This window comes from Chenopodium album, chromosome 3, assembly GCF_948465745.1.
Source record: "Chenopodium album chromosome 3, dcCheAlbu1.1, whole genome shotgun sequence".
Classification (NCBI taxonomy): domain Eukaryota; kingdom Viridiplantae; phylum Streptophyta; class Magnoliopsida; order Caryophyllales; family Amaranthaceae; genus Chenopodium; species Chenopodium album.
In genome coordinates, this window is record NC_137836.1 from 82,307,513 (window position 1) to 82,326,354 (window position 18,842).

Below are 18,842 nucleotides of genomic sequence, written 5' to 3' on the forward strand. Positions count from 1 at the left end.
ATGAACTCCTAAGTCCCACTAACAACTAATGTATAGGTTTGAAAAAGTGCACCCTTAAATTACACGACTTAAGTTGACCTCTCTACTCTTCTAGTGCTTTGACTACTAGAGGCGTGATAGGTTGCTATCAGGTATGGTCCATACTAAGGGGTGAAAACACTATAAAATCAAAGTATGACTATGAAAGTGCCAATCATTTTAACCAAAGAATATGCCATACATTATAAAATGAATACCGTTAGATCTTAGTCACAAATATAATTAGAATAGGCCATTAGGCTGAAGTACCAGATCCTTAAACTACAACTCATTATTGAAATAAAATGACATTCTTAAGAATATTGCTCCAAAGAGCTTCATCTCCTCTCTCAATCTCAACTCTTAATCTCTCTCTTAAACTCCAATCTTACCTCCCTAATCACTCTCTCACTCCGAATCGTGGGGCCCACACCCACTTCTCAACCACAGTCGAAAATGCCACGGCCACTAAAGTTGGGGGAGATATTGAGATCTCACCGGGAAAGTCGCCGGAGACGGATCTCCCGGCGAGTCTCCGGCGAGAGTTGATGCCAGGACACGTGGCGCTGATATTAGATGGGAATAGAAGATGGGCTGAAGTTAGAGGACTTGGATCTGATGCAGGGCATGATGCTGGGCTTAAGACTTTGCTTCAAGTAATGGGCCTTTGTGCTAAATGGGGTATCAATGTTGCCACTTTTTTCTTGTTTTCGTCCGAAAACTGGCGTCGCCCCAAAGTTAGTGCTCTTCTCTTTTTACCCTTTTCTTGTCTCGTTCATTTTGTTGATGATGGTCATTCTCATTCAATAGTTTCATTGCTACATTATAATAATCAGATACAATTTTAAAAAGATGTGTCTTTGTTACGCGTTATTTTGTCATTAATTTTGAACTTAATATGAAGTATAAAGTACTCCGTACCATATAAGATTTAACATTAAAGTTAGTAAAGTAACTATTATCATAGGAATACTTGAGCAATCATTCATCGTTACAAAGTTACAAGAAGAATTTGTACGAGTATAAATGAGGTGTACAAAAGTACTGAATTGAATCAATATCTTGTTTTAGAAATCAATGTTTCTAGTTTAGACCTTTATTTTAGATCTCAAAAGGGTACAAGGTTGAATGAGGGATTCAAACTTAGATAATTGCTTGTAGTAAAAGTGTATTTATGGTTAGAAATCATGTAAAGATTGAAATATTTCCTCGCATTTTCATCTGAAAGGATTTGCTAGTCTAATAAGGTACTACTTTACTTTCTTTGTACTATGTAGATTAGTGTTGAAAACGTACCTAGTAACTCTTTCAACAATTTTCTAATAATAGTCGACATTGTACATCTTTTAAGTTACTCCTGTCGTAACTATTGTCCTAAAAACTTGATGAAAAGAAATCAAATGAATCTTTATGTTAGCTGACAAAAATCCTAGAAATAATTAGAAAGAAACTCTGTTGTGGCTTTAAATGATCTGATATGGTGCATAAAATTAAACATAATGTTGCAGTGTTTAAAACTCCCAACACAAGCATTTTAAGTCTAATTATGTACTGAGCATCAAAAACCATGTGTTGCAGGCAGAAATCGAGTTTTTGATGTGGCGGTTCCATAAGATGTTGGTGGATGAACTCGAGAATATCATTAGGTTAGTACCTTTTGTAATATGAATACATAGCCCTATAATATAGTATGTCTTTCAGTTGATTAATAAATCCAGACAGTTCATTTTATTGCATATTAGCTTATCACATGAGATTTTGATGTTTAAAGATCAACAGGCAAGGAATAAGAATCTCCACAATCGGAGACACAGTCTTTGCTCCCTGACTCCTTACAGGAGGTTATAGAGCACACAAAAGAAGCGACAAAAGACAACACCAAAACACATGTAATCTTTGCTGTTAGTTATAGTGGGAAGAAAGACATTGTGCAAGCATGCCAAAACATCAGTAAAAAAGTTAGAGATGGCCTGATTGAGCCCAACGATGTGTCTGAAACTCTTATCGAGCAGGAGCTAGAGACTAAGATAACGAGTACTCCTTGCCCTGATTTACTCATTCGAACAAGTGGTGAGCTTCGGATAAGTAACTTCTTGCTCTGGCAATTGGCCTACTCTGAACTCTACTTTACTAAAACATTGTGGCCTGAATTCGGAGAATCAGAGTTTGTAGCAGCATTAGAGTCTTATCAGACGAGAGGGAGACGGTTTGGAGGGCGATTATGAAACATTGATGTATGTTGTAGTGTTGTACCTTTAACCTTCACTTTAGTTAGCCAACATGTTTGATGAGGATATGTTATTTTTTATGTATCTGTTAAGTTTTGAACTTTTTGTCATGTCATTCAGAATGTAAGTTTAGTGTGCATGAAGCTTTGAACTGTTGTCTGATTGAGAGCTGAAACCATTTTAAATTATAGCAGAGAATATGTGAGTTTATTAGATCTAGTGATATAGCTTTTTTTTTTTTAAAAAAAACTTATAAATCAAGGAAAGTGGATTGTCATACAGAGTTTACAATATTCAATCTCTCCTCTCTACTCGAGTTTGATAAATATATTTGAAAAGGAAATATACCTTCATCTTAAAGAGTGGATTCAAGAGTTTACTCTCACATTTTCTCTCCAATAAAGTACCATTTTTTTTAATAAAATATCTATTAAAGTCGATCTTACTACGTATATAAAGTATGCATTCACACTTACAGACAATAATCAATGCCACCTTTGTTACCTTTCCTAAATTTTACAACTTGGCTTACTAGAAAACCAATTAAAATAGCTTCCTCCTCTCTTTTACAAAGATAATTCAACTTGTCAACTTCCTCATATATAATATGTAGTTTATAGTAACAAATTAACAATAATCTAAGGAATTTCGTGAGTCCTTGTCCAAGATAATAATAAATAAGATGGAGGGTCAATTTGTTCTGTTAAACAACTAACAAAGTAACAAGTAGCCCATTATATAAGTTACACCTTAACCTAAGATTGAAATTAAAAAAATTCAACTCTTGAGTCCCTTCAAAGAGCAAAAAAAAAGTTAGAAATAAAAGCTTTTTATCCACCTTACAATTTGGGTTCCACACCTTACTACCTTCCAAAGCAATACGTCCATTATTCTCCTAAATATACCAATACCATAATAATCATAAAAAGCTTAAAATGAAAAATAAAAATAAAGCAAAGTCACATTACATGTTTCATATAAATACTCATAACATACCATAACATAAATTTCCATTCAACCAAGATCTATTGTATAGTGCTACTTTCTTTTTATTCCTACCAAGAGAAGAAAATCAATTTATACACTATGTCCTCCTCGACCTGCATATCAAGCAATCCTATATACAAACCGAAAGCCAATTCCCGGTTTTCGAAACCGATGGAATCTAATGGTGGTGTAACGGTGGTTGATAGCAAGTCATGCAGGCAGTTGTACTTGAGAACCGCCTACACGTTTTCGAGGCCAGATGAGAACAAAGAGAGTTATGGGAACATTGAGAAGGCTAAGAAGTGCTTAAGCAGGGTAAAAGACAGAGTTACTCTGGTTTGTAAAAGAGATTATGATGATAAAAGTTATAAGGTTATGATTAGAAATAATAAGGGTAGTAGTTTGGTGATATTTAGAAAGGTAAAGGAATTTTCTTATGCTTCTTTTTTGTCTATGATCCGTAGGATGCTTTCTTGTACTGCAAAAGTTGATGTTTCTGAGCATTAATAGCTTTCTTTTTCTAATCATACATAGTTGTATACCTTAATATAAATCATCTTTGATGAATATGAATATATATAATCTTGTTATATTTTTGTTTGTTATAATAGATGATATATACTTGTATATTTTTATCACACTTATTGTGATTTTATTTTTCATCTTGTTTGTACATACAATCTCCTAGTATAAATGAGAAGATTGTTTTTGATTAGCCAGAATTGATTATTAGTTCTGTAATACTCCAAATAAAGTCTTGTTATAGGTGATCTTTGGACGGTTGTAAATACGTTAACAAATAATAAATTGGAACGAAATAAGTATGTGACACACTGACACGTGAAACTCTTAACTTTCTCCTTGTTTTGGCCTCGTGAGTTCAATCTATCGTACAAAATTGTTGCAAAACTCTGATGTTGAATGTTAATACAAGATATCTCAAGCTAAAATCTAAAAATGTTTGCATGGAAAGCTGGAAAGGTGGTGTTGGATATAAATTAATGTAGGTTACTTTAATTTGTAATAAGGAATTACGGTTGCTAACTTCATCCCTCAGCTCGTTTATACAGCTCATAGTAAAATTGTACACTACTTTGTGACTCACTCAAAGTGATGAAATTGCAAATACGAGTATGTAAAGAGTTTCTAAATGTTTCATTGTTAAAAAATTACTCCAGATTTTGAATATCACGTTATCACGTATCTTGTCTAATTGTCTATAGGATAAATGACTTTATGAGTAACAAAAATAAATAATTATATAATTTAATAATAAATTCCATAGAAAAAAGAATTATTGTTTCACGTACCCAATCTAAAAGTGCTTTAGTTAGCATAATATGGGTTAATAATCCTTCAAAATTTTAATATACTAATCGTAGTAACTTTAGAGTAAACACAATGGTTGACAATAACAATTGTGGTTATCACTTATTTAATTAATTTATCTATCTTCCATCTCATTTATAACCACTCTTATGCCCACTTAATAACCAATGTAGTCCAATGGTTGACCATTGTTACACATCTTATCTCTCTTATTTTTACCCAACCCCACTACACAATCTCCCTCTTTCATTCAATGACCAAGCAAATTGGCCCTACTATTTCACTCAATAACCAAGCTTTATAACCTGTTTATTTCCACAACCAGGTTATTGCTTTTTATTCCCAAAGATTTCTCTCTCTTCATTTTTTAATTATTTTTCCACATTCTCTCTCCCATAACCATCCTAAATGGTTAACGGTTGGCTATGCTCTTAAGGTTAGCCATACTTGATTTATTGATACGATAACATAAAAAAAAGGTTGGACATAAAATTTTATTTTATAAAATAAATTAAATAAGTTAAATGAATCAATACCATAGCAATTTACTAAAGAAATCAAGTTAATGTCGACACAGTGAATTAAATGTACCAGATATTAAGAGATAATAGACACGTTTAAGTGGTACAAACACAATTTTTTTACGACATGGTCCACTAAGTGTATATTGTGATGTAGTTTTAAAATGACATTCTTAAATTCTTTTGTCATATGTGCCCAATACATGTTAAAAAATAATTAATCAAAAATTCTGATTCCACAAAAAAGATGAACAATTGGTGTTATATGGGAAACTAAAATGAACCATTGAATTAGAAAGGCTAAATCAAATGTATGGTTGTGACTTTGTGAGTGGGAACGCGAGTGTGCGTTTGTTTGCTGACTCATTCCACTACATAACATAAGGAGAATGAATGAATACGATTACTGTTGCTACGTTAGACTTCCACTCGTTTTAAGCCCCCACTCAAAATCTGCGATGTATATTATAGGTGCTAATTTCAAATGGTTATAGGTCCTTTAAAAGTGCTAATTTCAAAGCGTTGATTACAAAAAAGACTAACGTGCTTTTTCACAACCTATTCCTAATTTTCCAATCGATTTGGACACGAAACATAGATTAGGCCGGGGTAACAATTCAGGTCAATAGGTCAAATTTGAGTTAGATTTTGAATTATGCAGTAATGCTTGATAAATGTGATAAGAAACATATAGAACTTATTGTTATTACAAAATAATGTGATATATGGGTCCAATTGAGTTGACTTTAGGTTGTTCGAGCTTAAATTTCTCTCAATAACTTCACTTCGGATTTAAGTTAGATTATCTGATAGGATAAGGGATGATTATCAACACAAATATAGATAATCGATTGATTGTGTGCTCGCACTCTCCCAAAATGATGCATACCCTTAAGACCAAAAATTACGCAATTATGTATCATCATGTAGAGGCAACAGAGGAGCAATCATTGGTGTTCATTTGGTTATGTGAATTTGTGATGGCTTGTAGTTTATGATATCTTGATTGAGACTATTTGAAGGTACTACGCACTATTTCAATCACCACAAATAATTCTAGCTAACAATGTGTGGAAACTGACGAATTTGGTGAATCTAAAGATGACATAAAGTTATTTGGCAAAAGTTTGAAAGAAGAGAGGAAATAGTATAGCCGCTTAAGTACTTCTCATTTCGGTTTCAAAAAAAAAAGAAAAAAAAAAAAGAAAAAGTACTTCTCATTTCTATTTTACTCAATTGAGCCACCAGCGTAAATAGGAGGAAAACCCATTGTTGTAGATAAGGCTCTAATTGAAAAGTCTTATTTGCCTTTCTCACACATTATTGGAAAGTATGTAAAAAGTAAGGAGTATGATTTTGTTTATAAAAGTATGAAAATAAAAAAAAATGAGCTCGTATTTGTAAAATGAATGGATGGTTTATAAAGTTATAGCGATATGTAGGATAGTAAAGTAATATTGACGAAACTTAATAAGAATTATTCTGTATTATATTTAACCAATTTTCCCCGTATACATTGGTCAATACTATAGCAAAAGGTCAAAATAACAACTATCTTGTGTAATTGATGTGTTAGACAACACCGGCTTATTATCATAATATATTAATCTCCGGCGTCCATGTCAAATTTCAATCTTGATGACTTTGTTAATATTTATCCTAGCAGGCCTTAGTAGCCGGCTGCTGGCCTAGTTCCTGTCCTGCCAAATTGAATTCTACAATATGCATATAAACCAAGAGAAGCCAATAACCAATTAAGTTATATACTTACACGTACGGTAGTCGGTAGGTGAGTCAATGTGTGCAACAAAAACAACGTGAGGCCTTCACCAGAATTGCATACCTCCTAAACTACCTGTCTACCTGATCTCCTTCAATGTTGAATGTCTCTCTTGTATATATACGCGTTAATGTTGTTACACTTGTTCGATAATAATGTCATTTATTTAGTTTGTACGTACATTCTTTTGCCTTGATTGATCTCTTTAGAAATATTTCCACTACACTATAGCCCAAATTGAAGACATACAGAAGATCTAAAAGGCGGTTAATATCAATCAGAACTTAATTCATTAGCCTCGGCTAGCAGAATTTGCAGGTAAAAGTTGTAATTAAATTTCTGATTGCACTACATATATATTTCATTGTTTTGAAAAATAACAACGTTCATTGATCAAAATCTCAAATGTCTTGCAACCTTCTTGATCAGATTTAACAAGTTTCAGATGAGGAACAGCAGCAAGTTAGATGAAGCTAGCAAGTGTAAGGATGGTCAACAACAGGTTTCTTTAATAACATCAGTTAAAGAGATTCGTCGTGTGGCTGACATCAACCAAATGAGGTTACAACAGTTAGAACTGGCAGTTGCAAATTTAACCACCATTTGCAGTGCAATTAGACATGATATGTATACCTTGAATTCAGCATCCAATCAAGGCTCGTTAAATAAGGTCCAAGCAGAGGTTGTAGAGATGAAACGGCCCTCCTATACGCGATCAAGTTCATCCGACAAGGATGATGTTTTGGGACTTCAGATGCAGCAGCTAGTTAAACAAGCTGCTGCACTAGGCATTCTTAAGGATTCTAACGCTAGTCCTATTCCAGGTAATAAACACCTCTATAATCAATCATGTAGATTGTCATGTTGCTTATTAACGAGTATGATAGCTTATAATTATATTGCTCGACAATACAAAATCATTCTAATTACGAGTAACATTTTCTAAGGTCAAACTAAAATAAGTTTTAACAGGAAATGAGAAGGCAAATTCAAAGATACAAACAAGACTATCACCAAAGAAAATGCAAACAACACCAAACAAGAAAAGTTCAACAAAACAACCAATTCGAAGGTTGGAATCAACAACAGAGAGGAAAACGTCTATGAAACTCGCAACAGTCAACAAAAACATGGGAGCAAGTAGTGCAGGCAGCAACAAGGCAAGTGCAAGCGCAAAAGTTTCACTGAAATCGACTGTCAAAAGGACTAAAACAACCATTTCCAAAGTCTATGTTGATCAACCAACTCAGAAGCAGGGCAAGGATACTGTGGTCAAGAATGTGCAACAAAAAGAAGATAAAAGTTCGATAAAACTAACAGTCAAGGCTTGTCAAGGTAACAATAAGTCTCAGTCGTCGTCTTCATCAAAATCTCATTCTCCAACTAAGACAAATTCATCACCTGGTGCTGTTAAATCGGACATTAAACCTCGAAGGAAATGGAACACTCCAGAAGACATTATGCTTAAGAGGTAGGACAGATTTTGACAAGATAGGTCAATTTTCGATCATATAGATTCATGTAACATAAAAAACAAAACAAAAACATAAAAAGGCTTTGAAGTTTAAAAATTTGTTTGAACCAAGTTTCGTTCATGTCAATGTGATTCTTCTTAGTCCATCTTGTTACCTTCTTATAAACATTGTACCCATTGACATGAATGAAACTTGGTTCACACATTTTTTTTTTGGTTAAGTGGATTCATAAATAACATGGTTTTTTTATTTTATTTTATTTTATTTTTTGGAAAAATAACAACATGGTTCAATACAAGCAAATTCTAGTCGTACCAAAAAAACAGTGAAGGGCCAAAATTAATTTGAACTTGTCAGAGGCAAAGAGAAAGAAAGAAAAAAAACCCCAAAGTACTGAAACCCTAACACAATTTGAACTCTCTCTTTTATTTTTTTTGGTGCAAAAGGTGGCAAAGCCCGAGAAATACAAACTATTTAGCCATAAAACGAGGGGTAGTAACCCCTAAAATGTCCTTCCTAATAAGTTCCTTTATTTCAATAGGAGGTTCCTCGAAATAAAGACACTTATCAGTTTGAACAACACCTAAATTAGCTAGTTCATCAGCTACTTTATTACCCTCACGAAAGTAATTACAATCAAAAGAACGAATGATGTTACGACAGTTACGAAGCATGTGTACGCCTTCACCCCCAAGGAGATGATAGTTCTAAAGTGCTTCAATGCAAGCCTTGTTGTCCATCTGGATCTCAATTTTGCTTACACCGACCCAAAGTGGTTGCCATCTGCAGCCCAAGTTCAACTGCCATAAGCTCAGCCCTATAGGCACTGCACACACCAAAGTTTGCTGTGAACCCTCTAATAAACCTACCATGGCAATCTCGTAGCACCCCTCCACCACGAGCAGCGCCATCAGTGTTCAAGGCTATCCACCCAGCAGGGGGTGCTTGCTAACGAATCTGATGCTTCCTAGCAGAACGGGAAAAAACAACGCGCATTTACACTCTCACCAATCATAATCTTCTAGGTTTCTTCTGCCTTACCTCAAATGAAAGCGCCTTTGTTCAATGGAATATCAGAATCTCGACCAAAGATCTCACAATTTTGCCACTTCCATGCCCACCATAAAGCTAGTAAGCGCAAAATAAATAGGCCATTTGTCTGAGTGTATAAGACCTTCAGCTTTGAGATTTTTAGTCATCCATGTTTGCAAGTCACCAGTGTAAAAGGAGGGATAGAAAGCAGCCCCACCTACTGATGTCCACAATTCCCTTGCAATAGGATAGTCCGAAGCATGTGAAGCAGAGTTTCCTCTGCATTTGTGTTATATCGATGGCCGGCTCTTCAGATAAGTGGTGCTTGACCCTATTAGCATTGCATAGGACCCTGTCATGTAGGACTAACCACAAAAGACTCTAATCCTTTGCTAAACTTGGGTAGTCCAGGCTAAGTCCCATTTGGGATCCTTCATAACATGGTCTTCATCCTTGATTATTTTCATTGCTTGCTTGACTGAAAAAGCACCAGACTTGGCCCCCTTCCAGTATCAAGTATATTGCAAGTAGGAAAAGAAGTGAGTCAATGCAGTGTTAGCCAATGCCGGAAAAGAGGGCTCAGGTTTCATTCAACAAAAAAGTGATCGTGGTGGTTTTTTTAACAAAGAATGCTTTAAAAGGTTTTTTCTTGCAAAATGAGGCATTTAAAAGGTTTTTTCTGACAAATTTTCATATATATATATATATATATATATATATATATATATATATAGTCAAATGAAAAGTTTCTTAAAATGAGAAGGATTTTTTATGCATAATTTTTGTACTAAATGTGCATATTTTTTTTAACTAAATATGCAAAAAAAAAAAAAAAAAAAAAAAGACTCAAATTTGATGTGCATATTTTTTTTTGAACAAATGTGTATATTTTTCGTTTTCCAGAAAATTAAAAAATTTTATCAGTTTGAAACACAATTATGCACATTCAATATTAAAAAAAATGCACATTTAGTATAAGATATATGCACATTTGTTCCTTCTCATCCTTCTCATTTTAAGATCCTCATTGGATCTGATCTCAACCCTATATATATATTAAATCAAAGAAAATTAAAGCCAATTTACTAAAATTATTATTTACTAAAATATACTTAAAATTTTGAGGTATTACACATACAATTTTTTCAACTGGCTAGATGTCTATTATTTGAAACCCTATATATGTATTAACGCAAATAAATACACAGTAATGTAAATTGCTCACGTAAATCTTAAAAGAGATGAATAAATAATTACAATAAATAAGTTTAGTATTGTAATATAAGGGCCTGTTCTAATTTACTTAACTGAGCTGAAATGAATTGAACTGAACTTATTAGAGCTGAATTGTACTTAACTGAAATGAACTGAACTGAATTAAGCTGAATATTTTATGAGAGAATAAAATTAAAAAATGAACTGAACTTATTAAAGTTGAACTGGACTGAAAATAATCTGAATATAACAGGCCCTAAGTACCAAATTAATTAATTTTTTCCAATTTTTTATTTATTACACTAGCAACTACTGGAGTAGCAAGTAGCAAGCTAGCAACAACGAACCATGCGTCCATGCGGCTTAGCCATTAGAATTTGCTTTCCGAATAAATTAAACTTCCTAATTTTTGTTTACATGGATTATTGGAACCATATTTGTCAAAATCATTACATGGGAGTAAAGCACAAATACGATCCCTAAACTTTCGTATTTGTGCACTTTTAATCCCTCAACTTTCAATTGTGCATTTTTGGTCCCTCAACCACCACTCTTGATGTTTCTGACATAAAAGTTGAGGGACCTTGCCTATTCAGCAAAAGTTTAGGGACCATGAGTTATTATTATTTTTTTCTCTTTTTTTTTCCAGCTATTGATCATATTAATATTTATTACTTACTTTGATTAAAATGAGAAAGAAAACTTTAATTAGTAACCTATTAAACACCACCAGCACCCACCTTGTACCACCACTCTTTCACCACCATTTAGATCCAAAACTCCTCCACAACCACCAAAAACCCACCTGACCAACTCGCACCACACCCAGTAACCACTCTCCCACAGTCTAACCACCACCGAGATCTGAAACCCCACATCACTACCCCTAAGATCGAAACCCAACCTCATCACCACCACTTGAAACCCCACGTCACCACCCACCAGGCCACCAACGAATCAAAACCTCCATATCACTAACCACCATTAACAAACAAAAACCCCACATCACCAGTCACCAGCACCACCAACGAACCAAATCCCAAACTCATCACCACCACTTAGATCTGAAACCCACCATATCATCGCAAAGATCAGAAATGCACAACCACCAATGCCTCACCCATATTGGTAAAAAAAATATCAAACCCTACCCAAATTGCGAATCGAAAACCTTGAAAAGGGAAAATGAGGTAGCAACTTTTAAAAGGGGAAAAGGAGGCGGCGACGAACAGACAAGGTGGAAGGGGGCGACTATGATGAGAACGGACGCGAATCGATCGAGTAGTGGTGGTGGTGTGGTGGTTGTGATAGAAGAGGGAGCCATTGTCATAGCTTGGCTAATTTTTTTTATGGGTGGCCAGGTGGGAGCCATTGTCGAAGGAGATGAGGGAGTTGTAAGCCATGAGACTAGGGGAGAAGGGAGGAGAGAGAAAATTGGAAGGGGGGTTAGGGTTAGGGAAGAGGGGGGAGAGAGAGAGGAAGCCATGAAAAGATAGATAAAGATTAAATTTTTTTCAATCAAAAGAACAAAAGATTTTTAATTGGTTTTAATATTGAAGAACAACATTGTTTTTAATTTAATTACTTTAGATTTCTAATTAATGATTGAGTTTTGGTTATATTGATTCAATGTGGCTAATTTCAGTCCTAAACTTTTTTTCATCATCACATTAGCCACCTCACATATAAAGATTCTTATTAAATAGATAAAATCTGACAAAAAAAATATATATATATTATTGCTGACTCAAGGTCCCTAAACTTTCGCTGACTAGGCAAGGTCCCTCAACTTTTTTGTCAGAAACACCAAATATGGTAGTTGAGGGACCAAAATTGCACTATTAAAAGTTGAGGGGCTAAAAGTGCACAAATACGAAAATTTAGGAATCGTATTTGTGCTTTACTCCATTCATGGTGTATAAAATTTCTTTTTCAGGATAACCAAAATTGAGTTTGAGATACCACCTATCAAAACAAATTACTAATCATTACTTTGGCCTTATATGACTATGGGCTGACTTTTTTATTTTATTTTATTTTTTGAACACGACTATGGTTGACGTTTAGCGGTTTAAAGAGTACTTTTTAGTAAGTTTAAGTAACAACATTTTATAAGATAAAGTCTTTACAGTATAAATTAGCTTCAATCGTTTTAGCCCTTTCTAGCTTTCGAGGTCAAATTATGGGCTTCTATATTACACACCTACTAGTTTTTAAATCATTAGTAAAGCTAAGGAATCGGCAATATTCTTTGTCTATAATCCTTGCATTAATAATTAGATTATATCTTATAGAGTACTAAATTAGCTCACATTTGAAGTGAGAGTTCAGCTCAGATCAGAAATTGCTTAACTCGTATCTTGATTCACATTCTTTTTGAAACTATTAGTCATGTCATTTGCTTTAATATGTAACATTAGCAGTATATTGCGTCATTTTCTTTTGCATTTTTTGATGTTTACTTTTTTATACTACAGTATTAATCATGTCATTTGGCTTTGTACGTCATTAGGTTAGGTTCTACACAGCCTTGAACTGCTTTACATGATTTGATGATCATGTCATATATCTACATCATTTCAATGTACAACAGTTTAAGTAACAACATTTTATCTCACTTAGCTTCAGTCGCTTTGCAGTATAAAGTATTCATTCCTTCTTTTTTTTTTTCGTAAGAAGCATTGTTATGGACAGCTCTAAGTTGTATTCGTAATAGTGTTCAATAGCTTGTATATAAATACTGCCTCCAATGATTTCATTTTCTAATGCAATGAAACAAACATTCTCTTTCTCTCTCTAAATTCGCTCATCTATCATCCTCTTCTTTTATCTTTTACTGTATTTTTACACAATTTTTATAATTCAAACATTACGAAACAAAAATGGCACAATACCAAGAATATCAAGAAAAAAAAGTATTTTGAGATAAAAATAGTTGAAGCTATAGATACATAATGGTAAGAAAAAAAAGTCCTACGACATCATATTTAAATAAAAAATCATTCATTTTAATTTAATTGTTTTACTTTTAGTTTTTATCACTCTAACTTACTTAGTTTCAATCTTTTGCCATTATTTTATTTTTAAGTTTTGTTGCGAACCTATTAAACCCACGTAAAAAACATTTGCATCCCATTTTGTTTAAAAAAAAAAGTTTATTGACTCAAACACGATAAAAAGCTTATGTAATCCACCGTTATTATTGTTGAACTAACTTTAATTAAAACAAATAATATTAAAATTATTTATGTATTAATAAATTACGTGAGATTATTTATAAAATAACAAATTGCGTGTAAGTATGTAAATATTATATTACACAGAGTTAACTTGAATTACAACCGCTCTCGTATCAAGATTAAAATGACAACCGTTTATGTGATATATTTTCGAAGGAATGAGGTAATCCTTTTGCCAATAATCATAATAACTTTTTATCGTATAAAAAGTTAATAGGTCATGATTCACTAATCACATGATCCGATATCAATAATTTATCATTTAACGATAAATATATTACATGAGAAGGTTGGAAAACAACCAACGAATTGGATCTAATGTTTTTAGTCAAGCAATTGTCGGTTTGGTTTGGGTAACAATGGTGTAGATGAAAAAAAACACATGAAAAGTGAGTTATATCAGGTTATAAATTGTCAAAAGTTATTCGAAAGCACTATAAATATGAGACTAAATTATTTGTAAATACGAAATTGAGAAAATGGACTGCGATAACGGACAAAGTATAACAAAAGGTGGATTTGTTGAATCATTGAGAAGTTAAAGTAAGTACGTAATCAATATTTTATAGTAAAATGATATAATATATGGGGTATTTATATTTTATTGCAAGCACTATTTAATTATTTAGTCATTTAGATGGTTTTTTTCTATATATATATAATAGGGTTTATAGGAGCTGGGTTTTGATGCATCATTTATATATTGTTTTTAATATAAAAAGGTGTATGTTGTAAAACTGGCCTTGTCTATTAATATAATTCTCCTCTTTTATATTAATTTTTTATTTTATGAAAAGTAATCCATTGTTAGGTTGGTTATATATATATATATATATATATATATATATATATATATATATATATATATATATATATATATTTGTACTCATTTTGATGATCATTGTTTTTCATCTAATCTTCAAATAACCTTAAGGTTACTTGGGTGTACAATACAGTCGGAAACATTTAATCAACAAATGAGCATATAATTATTTACTCATTTGTTGGTTAAATGAACAAAAGACTCCGGATGTATAGAATAGGCTCTCGTTACACTGTTGAGTATTTGGAAATGACAGAAGACTATCAGCAATAGAAGTTTATTTATCTTACTCTGTTTGTAAAGTCCCCTAGCCAAGAGGTGGTGTGATGGGGAAGTAAGGAGATAAAAAAAAAAAAGTGATGACAAATGGATGGGGTGGCTGCCTGGTCATGAATAGGGCGATTTTAATGAGGCGGCGTGGTCTAATTTGGTGGGTGAAGAGGACAGAGATTCAATGAAAGGGTCATTGCATATACTACCTCTGTTAACTTTTAGTTGTAACTTTGGAATATTTTATACCTCACAAATAATAACCCAAAGTTGCAACTAAAAATTAACGAAAGTAGTAGCAGTTTCGGTAATTTTAATAACCTTGGGGAAAAAAGAAATACAGTATATCATATCTAATTAGTAAAAGGCACGGTTTCGTGGAGGCTAAAAAAGCCAAAGGTTGAAACACAACTAAACAAATGTTGCTGAAGATATACTATTAATACTAATTCCATTGCTTGTTTCACACGATACAACTTACATTGTGATGGTCAAACCAAAAAAAAAAATCAATCAGCCACGACCCCATAATGTTAAATTGAGCATAGATTAAACACAACTGTTTTCTTCCTCTGCAAAATCTCCTATAAATAGTTTTACATACTGTTCTAGTTCATCTACTAAAAGTTCGGAGTTGTAAGTAATCTGAAGTGCCAAAGCAGTAATAGCTCAAGGGAACTGGAGTTCGAAAATTATCCAAACCTTAAAGCCTGGAGTAGGGCAGAATCACGCCAAATCAATGTAGTGCTTAGAAGAGTGAAACTTACTTCAGATGCTGCTCATCATCTAATTCTCAATTATGAAACAAGGCAGAAAACTTACCATGTAGCGGAATAATGTCCAAGCATCGATCAAAGAATCATCACTCCTTCTGGGAGGTTTCTTCATTATATCCTTGTTAGGTGGATTGAATCCCAATGTTGTTGCTGGGGGACCATCAGTGACAAGATTAACCCAAATAAGCTGAACAGGAATAAGACCTTCTGGTATACCCAAAGCAGCAGTAAGGAATATGGACGCAACCTCACCAATATTTGAAGAGATCATATACCGGTATTTTAACAAATAGTGTTAGCCTCTGATAAGATTAAAAACATCAGTTATAACGAAGCACCCCCTTTGATAGGAAACTATGGTGTTAGCTGATCCAAAGTAAAATTTATTACGTTATTCTTACAGCTTGGACAAGTACCAGCTACAATTAGTTGAATTCCAAAAACATATAAGAGCAATCTAACCCTCATTGTCTCTTCCCCTCACACTCTTTTCCCTCATTTGAGCCTTAGGCCCTTTTTGGTTGGAGGAATTTGGCTGGAAAAGAAAAGAAAGGAAAAGGTTTTAATATGTAATTTTTGTATGAGGCTGGCCACATGGTGCGGCAAGGGTTACTTGTAGAGTATTACTAGTTTTGTCAGAGGTTACTTGTAGATGTTACTTGTATTCTGGGGTTACTTGTATGGGTGTTACTGGTTTTGGTCGGGGTTACTTGTAGGGTATTACTGATTTTGTCAAGGGTTACTTGTAGGTGTTACTTGTATTCTGGGGTTACTTGTATGGGTGTTACTGGTTTTGATCGGGGTTACTTGTAGGGTGTTACTGATTTTGTCAAGGGTTACTTGTAGGTGTTACTGATTTTGTCAAGGGTTACTTGTAGGTGTTACTTGTATTCTGGGGTTATTTGTATGGGTGTTACTGGTTTTGATCGAGGTTACTTGTAGGGTGTTACTGGTTTTGTCAAGGGTTACTTATAGGTGTTACTTGTATTCTAGGGTTACTTGTATAGGTGTTACTAGTTTTGATCAGGGGTTACTTGTAGGGTATTACTGGTTTGGTATGAGATTTTGGTTTGGAGTTACTTGTAAGAGTTACTCAGAATACAAGTAATCCCACGATACAAATAACCCATATAAGTAACCTCATAATACAAGTAATACCCTACAAGTAACATATACAAGTAACCCAGAATACAAGTAACACCCTACAAGTAACCCTTACAAGTAACCCCAAAATACAAGTAACCCTAAAATACAAGTAATCCGTGCCGCACCATGTGGCTTGCCACACTGAAAAACCTCTGTCCCATGTTTGGTTTGATGAATTTAAAGGAAAGGAAGGGAAGTGAAAATATAGTCTCTTTACAAATTTTCAGCTTTCCTTTCCTCCCAAATTTGGAGGAATTCGGCTGGAAAGAAAAAATAAAAGCATATTTCCTTTCTCTTCCCTTCATTACATTTCATTTACCAAACATTGGAAATTAAATCTCCTTCTTTTCCCTTCTCTTCCTTTCTTTTCCCCTCCTTTTCTTTCTCTTCTTTTCCTTTACTGACAATGAACCAAACAAAGCCTTAAAGTCATCTTTAAGACATGGACTGGCCAGGTTACCCACATTTTTCATCATGGCAAATCAAAGGGCAAGCGGGATAGAAAGAAAAAACCACTTCATTGTAAAATAGCTTGCAGAAATCTACTGAGTTTTAGGTAACATCTTTTCACCAACTTAACCATTTTTAAACCATTTGCACTGAATTGCACATGGTTGTATGTAGAGGTGTCAAAACCGAACCGACCCGAAAAAAAATTATCCGTTTCGAACTATAACCGATCCGATTTGATCCGATAAATTCAAGGCCCAAATCCGATCTGTAACCGAACTGAACTCAACCCTAATCCGAACTTGACCCGATCTGAACTTAACCCGGCATCGATTTGATCCGACCTGAACTCAACCCGAACCGATTTGACTTGACCCGAGCTCAACCCGATCCGATATTGACCCGAAAAATAACCGATCTAATCCGATTTGTTTTGACCCGAACTGATATTAACCCAATTCGATTTTAACTCGATTTGATTTTTACCCGATCCGAATTTAACCCGATCATAATTAATTATTTACTTTTTTTATTCAAGTTCTTATACTATATATTTACTAATTATTAATAAGTTAACTTTTTGACTACAAAGAAATAATCCGGAGTCTTAAGTTTACTTCATTTACATATCAATTATATTAATTTACTTTCTAAGCTTTAATAAATGTCACAAGATCTAATAAACCTAAACATTAAGCGGGAGTTAATTGATTTGCTTGTAAAGCTCTAGTTAAATGCTGCCTAAAGCCTATTTTATATTTTATGAACTAATAATTCTTTTCTCTAACACCTACAACCAATTATATCAATATAAATCACATTACTACTAGTCTGATGCAACCTATAAGAAACAATTATGAAAGCAAAATAAATGAAGTTTTAAAGGATATATTGTTCGTCAATATATCACTAGCTCGGTGTCACTTCTCACTTATATAGGTATGATAAGTCATCGATAATTATTCAATCTCAATTTTCCTCAAAGACAAAAATTACACATAACTTGATCAAATGAGAAAACTAAAACTTCGTGCTTCGTAATTAATAATCATATTGACCCAATAATAAGGTAAAAACTAAACAATATCTCTAGTTTAAAAATAACCTTATTTGCATATGAATTTGGTCAACTCGACTATATGATTATAACTAGATGAAGCCCGTGCGATGCACGGTTTGTTTGTTTTTTTTAAATAATATTTTTTTTTTTGTATTTATGAGCCTAAAATTTGTTATATATTTAGATAAAATTCCTAGTATTAAAAGATAATATATAATATTTAATTAATTTAAACTTAAAAATCTCATTCGCCAATTTTGCTTACATGGCATTTAAATTATTTAATTCTAAAATAAATTAATAATCTCTTATTTAATTTGCTACTACTAAGATTTATAATCCTACATGGCGCGCTGAGAAAATTAGATCCTACGTGGCTCTCTAAAAACTCGGGAAATTAGATTAGATTATTAAGAATCAGAAACTATATGTATTAAAACCTTTTGGAAAAAAAAAAAAAAAAAAAAAAAACTCCAAATCATCGAAACCCTAA

General features: G+C 33.3%; 2 protein-coding genes and 1 pseudogene across 3 annotated transcripts; all 3 read left to right on the plus strand.

The window, feature by feature from the left end:
• The first annotated feature begins 323 nt into the window (after positions 1 to 323).
• Positions 324 to 2,459, plus strand: LOC145625521 (cis-prenyltransferase 4, chloroplastic pseudogene; annotated as a pseudogene). Its single transcript, XR_014110501.1, has 3 exons — positions 324 to 755; positions 1,597 to 1,664; positions 1,798 to 2,459. The product of XR_014110501.1 is annotated as a cis-prenyltransferase 4, chloroplastic pseudogene (transcript).
• Positions 2,460 to 3,332: 873 nt separating this feature from the next.
• On the plus strand, positions 3,333 to 3,740 carry LOC145625522 (uncharacterized). Its single transcript, XM_081678541.1, has one exon. The coding sequence runs from the start codon at positions 3,333 to 3,335 to the stop codon at positions 3,738 to 3,740; it is 408 nt and encodes a 135-aa protein (XP_081534667.1).
• Positions 3,741 to 7,298: 3,558 nt separating this feature from the next.
• On the plus strand, positions 7,299 to 8,338 carry LOC145625523 (uncharacterized). The gene is made up of 2 exons (XM_081678542.1): positions 7,299 to 7,687; positions 7,836 to 8,338. Exons 1-2 carry the CDS (start codon positions 7,309 to 7,311, stop codon positions 8,336 to 8,338), a joined length of 882 nt encoding a protein of 293 aa, XP_081534668.1. The 5' UTR covers positions 7,299 to 7,308.
• Positions 8,339 to 18,842: the final 10,504 nt, after the last annotated feature.